The sequence below is a fragment of the Saccopteryx bilineata genome, chromosome 7 (genome assembly GCF_036850765.1).
Source record: "Saccopteryx bilineata isolate mSacBil1 chromosome 7, mSacBil1_pri_phased_curated, whole genome shotgun sequence".
Lineage (NCBI taxonomy): Eukaryota > Metazoa > Chordata > Mammalia > Chiroptera > Emballonuridae > Saccopteryx > Saccopteryx bilineata.
In genome coordinates, this window is record NC_089496.1 from 111,307,595 (window position 1) to 111,315,168 (window position 7,574).

Sequence of the window (7,574 nt, forward strand, 5' to 3'; positions counted from 1 at the left end):
TAAATTAAGGGGCTTTCTTTCCTTTATTTATTTATTATATTTTTTTGATTGGCTTCCATCTTCCTGATTTTTCATATTTTTTATTTTCCTTATAGAAGGAGGTTCATTTTAAATTCAAATTCTTTAGAGATCTATGGGAGGGAATCCATATTGACCTCCTCTTCCCGGGGGTCGCAGGGATGAAAGCGTACAGACCCTTTAATAATTTTCCTCATTAAGCCCCAATTACATCATCTTCCATGACAATAGAAATCAAACTCACCCACCCTTCTCTACCCGCAAAAAAAAAAAAAAAAAAAAAATGCACGTGTGGTGGTGAATTCATCATTTTCTGATTTAAACAATTTCACTCTGAAGAAAACCTTGTGGTAATTTTTCCCCCCAAAGCATTGAAGAGTCACTGAGCTCAAAGAAACCACGGGACACTTTTCTCTTATTTTAATTGTGTTTTGCCAAGCAGGGCACCTTGCTCACTGTGGACGATCTATGAGACATATAGCAGTTGAACCTGTGGGTGCTGGGTCTCCCTGAACAGGAGAAAGTGTATCTCTTACAGATGCAAGGAATTTGGGGTGTCGGAGGTACAGAGGTGACATATGACTGAATCACAACTCTGAGATTTTTCTGGAAAAAAAATGGCTCTGCGATGTTTGTTGTAGCAATCCACGTGTGTGTGTGTGTGTGTGTGTGTGTGTGTGTGTGTGCGCATGTGCACCTGCAGCTTGCACAGAGTTGTGTTGCCCCATGTGAAAGCCACTGGTCCCCTGTGGCTACTTCAGCTTACATTTAAATTCGGTAAAAGTCCATAACATTTAAAATCGTGTTTCTTGGTCACACTAGCCAGGTTCTGAGGCTCACTAGGCACAACCCGAACGCAGAAGGTCCTGCAGGAAGCGTGGCTATGGGTCGTCCCCCACGCACGTCCGGGTGTCCCGTTTTATCTCGTGTCATTTCCACCCCACTTCTCACACAACTTAAAAACTTAAAAACCATCCAGCTCCGAGGAGGGGGCCGCCCTTCCCCGTTTCCCACAGCCTGTCACCCAAGTGTGTTTGATGGTCCTGTTCCCGGTGGGCTTCCGGGTCCCCCGCCCGTCCCTGGCTCCTGCAGGACAGCTGACGAAGAGGGACTTTCATAGGACGTCTCCTCTGTAGAGGTCATGAACCGCATTTATGTTTATTTCCGATATCTGAGAGTGGGCTCTGTCACCTGCGCCAGGAGGCTTCAGGCGAGACTCACGTGTGACAGTTACTAGTTGGCTTACTCAGGTGAGGGCACTGTCTCCAGCCCCTTTCCGGTGACTCGAGAGGCAGGTCTTTCTGTCGGGAAAGACCTAAGATGTCAATGTAACGCCTACGCCACCCAAGGACACACGTCTAATGATGATCACCAGCTTTCACCTAACCCAGTGTAAGTTTCCCTACTGTCTCAGGAAAGTTTAGCAGGAAAAAAAGAAAAGAGAGAGAGAAAGAAAGAATTGAAAAGCCCTGCTCAGAGACTGATGGAAATGTCTGTATTTTCCCATGGATAAGATGATCCCATGTATAAGTTGCACCCTTTGCCTGACCTGTGGTGGCGCAGTGGATAAAGCGTCGACCTGGAATGCTGAGGTCACCGGTTCGAAACCCTGGGCTTGCCTAGTCAAGGCACATATGGGAGTTGATGCTTCCAGCTCCTCCCCCCTTCTCTCTGTCTCTCTTTCTCTCTCTCTCTCCCTCTCTCTCTCCTCTCTAAAAAAAAAAAAATGAATAAAAAAAAACAATAATGATATAAGTTGCACCTTCATTTTGGGGCCTGAAATTTGAGGGGGAAAAATGTATTATGTAAAGTTACTGAACTCAAGTTTTATTCATCATAAAATTCATACAGCTCCTCATCACTCTCACAACTCCCATCCATGAGCTGGTCCTCATCTTTGTCTGATGATGAATCACCATCTTCAACAATCAGCACATAAACAAGCGTGAAAAAGCGGGAAATGCAAGTAAAAGAAATCTACAACCACTGTACAAGATGCACCCAGTTTTTAGACCCCAGATTTTTTGGAAAAAGTGCATCTTATACACGGGGAAATGCGGTATTGGGCTCATGCGTGACCTGTGCAGCCTGTCTTTCAAATTCCTTTTCTCTGCTCCTGCGCTCTCAAAGAGATTGCTGCATGTATCGGTCAGGTATTGCTGGAGAACAAATAGCCCCGATGCGTAGCATAGAACTACAATTTCTTACGTTTCATGAGTCTGCAGTACCTGTGCCACGGTGGTTTGGCTGCCCTAAGCTGGTGTGGGGTATCTCGGCCGGGCTGGCGCCTGTATCTGCAGGGTTGACTCAGCCCTGACACCCAGTCCTCCCCCTTCCAGGAGGCCAGCCCAGGAGAGTTTTCACAGTGAGGACGACAGAGTAAAGTGAGCAGAAGCATGCAACGTCTCTAGGCGAGGAAGGCTCAGAGCTGACATACTGTCATATTTGTCACATTCTCTGGGCCAGATAGGGTGATAAGGTCGTGAGTTAACAGGGAGTTGGGGAGGGGGGATGGTGTGAAAGAGACTCATTTGCTTAAAGAGAAGAGTGGCAAAGTCCCCGTTGCAAAGGTCATGGATCCAGAGAGGAGTGAAGGGTTGTGGTTCTTTCTCTCAACTGAACATCTTTATTGAGATCTAATTCATGTATACCACACAATTCACCCCTTAAAGGGTACAACGTAATGGTTTCTGAGACCTTTACAGAGTGATGCCCTTACCACCACAATCAATTTTAGAACTAATTAACCCTGGAAAGAAATGCCACGCCCACCAGCAATCACTCCCCATCTCCCCCCCCCCCGCCCACTCCCATTGCCCCATCTCCCCAGGCCGCTGACCACCAGCCCCTTCCTGTCTCCGAAAGTCTAAGGACCCTCATTTTTCCCACAAGGTCTCTCTCTCCTTCTAACGAACCCCACGGGAGACGTACGAGTCCGTGGACGGCAGGACATGAGGCGCGCAGGATAAACTATTTAACTTCTGTCTCTGTGACACCCATGAAGGCTAGGCTCCTGGGGGCTGAGACCACAGGGTTCCATCGTCCGCCCTTCCAGACTTGGTTTGGAACGGTCACCTCCCCCCTCCCCAGCGAGGAGCCCCGGGGAAGGGGCCCCTGAGCGGAACGGTTTCCTCGGTCGGCAGGCAGAGGAAGGTGGCTTCCCCAGAGAGGCTCCGGCTTGAAATCTTATGCAAAAGCTGCAATAACTTCTAGGTTAAGAAAAGTTCAGCCATGTTTTTCTCTCATGCCTTTTCTATTTCCCTCCTCTCGTCTCCGTCTCCATCTGCACACGGAACGGAGAGTGTTGAAATATCACAAGTTAAAAAAAAAAAAAAAGAAAGAAAAGATATTCTCATGGTGTTTTTGGTCCAAGCAGAAGCAGAAGTGCCAAGGGGCCTCCTGGGAGGGTCTCTTCTCAATGGTTTTTCAGTTAAATTTTTACAGGCCCAGGAGGTTAGGATATTTAAACAAACCCTGGCTAAATGCCCCGGCTTCTTATTCGTTTATGAACTAAACTAACCCGTTCATCCTGGGAAGGTTCCAGCCTCAGCACTTTTCCTGAGTGTCTGAAAGCCAAATGTTTCGATAGGACTGGGACACACAGCGTGCAGGGTTACAGTAACACGGGACAGAACAGCCCAGTGTTTCCCCGCGTGGCATTATTCAGAGAATTCGCCACAGGATTTGTGGGCACAGAAACCCGTTCTGGGTCGTGTCGAGTGAGTCCGCCCATCCGCTCCGTGGCGGGTCCTTGACTGAGCTGGCAGTCCTGCAGGGTGCCGAGCTGTTGCCCCAGGGGCAGCTCTGTCTGCCCGCGGGGCTCCTAGGTCCACCCCCCCCCCCCAGGAAGAATGGGGTCAGGAGAACACTGCTCATCTGATCCCCAGAGCCAGGGAAACAGCATGAGGTTCTCACGGTTCGGGGTCTGGCCACGCTGTGGGGACGGCATGTGGTCCTCAGCCTCCACGGTCTGGCCACGCTGTGGGGACGGCATGTGGTCCTCAGCCTCCAGGGTCTGGCCACACTGTGGGGACGGCATGTGGTCCTCAGCCTCCACGGTCTGGCCACGCTGTGGGGACGGCATGTGGTCCTCAGCCTCCACGGTCTGGCCACGCTGTGGGGACGGCATGTGGTCCTCAGCCTCCACGGTCTGGCCACGCTGTGGGGACGGCATGTGGTCCTCAGCCTCCACGGTCTGGCCACGCTGTGGGGACGGCATGTGGTCCTCAGCCTCCACGGTCTGGCCACGCTGTGGGGACGGCATGTGGTCCTCAGCCTCCGGGGTCTGGCCACGCTGTGGGGACGGCATGTGGTCCTCAGCCTCCGGGGTCTGACCACGCTGTGGGGACGGCATGTGGTCCTCAGCCTCCGGGGTCTGACCACGCTGTGGGGACGGCATGTGGTCCTCAGCCTCCGGGGTCTGGCCACGCTGTGGGGACGGCATGTGGTCCTCAGCCTCATGTCAGGTCGTCCTGTCGCTTGTACCCCCCTTTGCTCGCTCTGCTTCTGCTCCTGAGGGGAGTGGGGGTGTCCAGAGCCAGACACAGGCCAGACGCTACGTCAGAGAGAAAGACGGGCAGCAGAGACAGAGAGCTGACTAAGCACCCAGCTCACGGCGTCGGTGATGACTCCTGTGTCCAGAGCCATCCAGGACACGGAGGTGAGATGCACGAGGAGAGAGAGAGAAGGTTGAGAGGCGGCCCCAGCGCAGCTCCTGGAAGGCTTTTTTTTGTCTCAAAAAGGAAAAAGGCTCCCGCAATGCAGGACTGGGTGAGGAAGAGGAAGCCAGGTCCCTGTGCAGGCCAGCCTTTTCCCTGTCAAAGCTTTTGTTCCTTCCAAGCTGCCATCGGGCTGGAGAGGAAAATGCAAAGAGGTGTTAGGATGTCATTCTTTTCAGCTCTCTCTCTGAAAAGAATGGGGGGACGCTGCGGGGTGGGGGACGTCACAGCCCTGGCTCGCTCCCTGCTCCGCCCGGTTTGGTGCCATGCCTTGGGTTTATCAGCCACCAACGGGCTTGTCGTCGGCAATCCGGGTAAAAGCCTACACAGGGTGAATTTGTGCGGGTGCCTTTACAGCATGAAAAGGGACATCTTGTCCTGGGCCTTCCCTTATGTCGAAGACTTCACCAGAGACAATTCTGCAGAACTTGGAACTGCAACCGTCCTTAAGGACCCAAGGGGTGGAATTGTTAAGCCATGTGCCAGAAAGAAGAAGGAAGGAAGGAGGGAAGGAGGGAGGGAGGGAGGGAAGGAAGGAAGGAAGGGAAGGAAGGAAGGAAGGAAGGAAGGAAGGAAGGAAGGAAGGAAGGAAGGAAGGAAGGGGAAGGGAAGGGAAGGAAGGAAGGAAGGAAGGAAGGAAGGAAGGAAGGAAGGAAGGAAGGAAAGAAGAAAGGAAAGATTGCAGGTGATGCAAAAACCTTCAATTCGTCCTAGAGTCATAAACTGCACTGGGAAACTTGAGACCCCCCCTCAAAACAGGTCTTGGCACCTTCCCTAGGATGAGGAATGGAAAAAAGGGGGACCAGTTAAGAACCATGTTTTCATTCTTTCTTTCGTTTTTTTTTTTATCCCTTCTCCCAAGGTTGCATTTTCAAAAAACAAATAAACAAACACCTCCTCGGCCATCTGCTCTTGCACTTTGCCTGCCCCCCCCCAGCCACCGGCCCCCTGCTCCCTGCCCCCTGCCACTGCCAACCCCCCCTGCCACTGCCAACCCCTTGGGCCTTTGATCTTTCTCGTTCACACTCCCGGTCGGACATTTGAGTACCTGTGATTTCCAGGCATTGCACAAGGCACTGAGAGAGCCTAGGTGAGCAAGACACAGTCTGTCCCCAGACGCCTCCCTGGCCGGCCCAGAAAATGTTGCAGCCCTGTGTGTGTGTGGCACTGCCTCAGTGGAGCCGTGTTCTGGCATTTCCTGGCTTCTACAGAAGAAGGGTGGGGGAAGCCAGGGAGGATTTTGTGAAGGAAGTGGTGATATTTTAACAGGATATTAAATGTGAGGTCAGGGTTTTCAAGGCAGAGACATGAAAGTGTCCCTGAAATAAGAATGTTGGGGGCACGTGCAGAGAAGGGGTCTGGGCAGCACATGCCGTGTCCAGGGGACAGAGCGAGTTCAGGTCATGTCCACAGTGCAGAGGAACCGAGGACCTGTGTGGCCCGGGGAGGGGTCGGAGCTCTATGTGCCCGGATGGTACCAGCGGAAGGTTAGAAGCTGTTCCAGGAAGTGGTGGGAAGACCAGGTACAAGACCACCTGCCAGGAAACTTCTGCCATCATCTCCACAAAGGAGGGATGGAGGGCGAGGGCACCTAGTTGAATGCACGTAACTTGATGAGCCGTGGACATTGAAGAAGGCCTCAAAGGAAAGACTCAAAGTAGCCTGAGAGGTCTAGATGGCCTTAGTTCATGGCGATGGCACCTGTGCAGAGGCAACAACCATGAGGGGGGTTGGGCGGGACATCAAGGGCAGGGAATGAGAAAGGAAGAGAGCGTGACTCCAGTTTCTGTTCAAGGTCAAGGTGCCTAGGGGACTCATCCAGGTGGAATTGTCTAGGAAGCCACCAGACACACAGGAATGATTCTGAGGAAGGACTGGCGTCTGGAGAGGGACATGTCCTACTGACTCATGGACAGATCAAGTACAGGTGGGAATCTTGGAAAGAGGGATGGCCCAGAGGAAGGGATCAAGCCCCAAAGGTCACAGACATGCTTTGGGACAGCAGCGGTACCTTCTACTCCAAGGGTCCACAGTCACGACCTACTTTGACCCTGGCCCTGACACGCTAGGAGAACATATGTACCACAGCCACACAGTACCTTACCAGAGACTTCCCGAAGTGCCTCTTCTCCGCCCCTGCTGCCGAAACTCACAAGATGTGATTTTAGAAAAACGCACACTCCTTATGGCAATCTACGTCCATTTCACAGGCAGTCGGAGACTTCTCTATGGATGACGTTTCGTGACAAGGGACAGCTCACTGTACAATGCAAAAAGAAAATGCAGGCTTGGTCCCCAATGCCATTTCCCTGCCCCCTGCACAGGGGCGAAGGGTCCACATGCACCAGCTGGAGAGACGGAGGACAAGCCAAAGTGGCTGCGAGCTATTGGTCACGGCAAGTGCTCAGTGGTCACGCTGGGAGCTCATGGAAGAGAATGCTGAGCTGGACGGTGAAAGAGAAACAAGGAGAAGGCAGGGAGGGCTTCTTTCTGGGAGCGAGGCTTGAGCTGACCCCTGAAGGCAGGAGACATCAGCAGGCAGATGGGAGGAGGCACGCAGCACAGGGCGCTGAGGGACGAGCGCAGGGTGGCGGGGGTGTCACCCCCCACCCCGAGGATCCTCTGGCTGAGGCTTTGCTGGGAGCAGGGCTGTATGCAGGGGGGAGCTTACGGGAAGGAAGGGACTCAGGGACATTATGCAGAAAAGGGACTTCGGACTTCGTCAGGCTATCAAGGATACTGAGCCAAGGAGAGTAACACGATCAGGTCTGCAGGTTTGAAAGGTCGTGTTGGCAGATGGTGGAGGGAGGTTTGGAGAGACAGGTCGGAGGCCACGCT

General features: G+C 52.6%; 1 protein-coding gene across 1 annotated transcript; it reads right to left on the minus strand.

The window, feature by feature from the left end:
- Positions 1–1,260: 1,260 nt before the first annotated feature.
- Positions 1,261–4,462, minus strand: LOC136311187 (putative uncharacterized protein FLJ45999). The gene is made up of 2 exons (XM_066240398.1): positions 3,934–4,462; positions 1,261–1,319 (listed from the first exon to the last, which is right to left on the minus strand). Exons 1-2 carry the CDS (start codon positions 4,460–4,462, stop codon positions 1,261–1,263), a joined length of 588 nt encoding a protein of 195 aa, XP_066096495.1.
- Between the last annotated feature and the right edge of the window lie 3,112 nt (positions 4,463–7,574).

What these genes read in the sequence shown, in the direction of transcription:
- LOC136311187 (XM_066240398.1), bottom strand. Translation starts at nt 4,462, where the DNA reads ATGCCGTCCCCACAGCGTGGCCAGACCCCGGAGGCTGAGGACCACATG. An exon ending in GCGTGGCCAGACCCCGAACC is followed by an intron (nt 1,320 to 3,933) that starts GTGAGAACCTCA and finishes CTTTCCCGACAG; the next exon opens with AAAGACCTGCCTCTCGAGTC.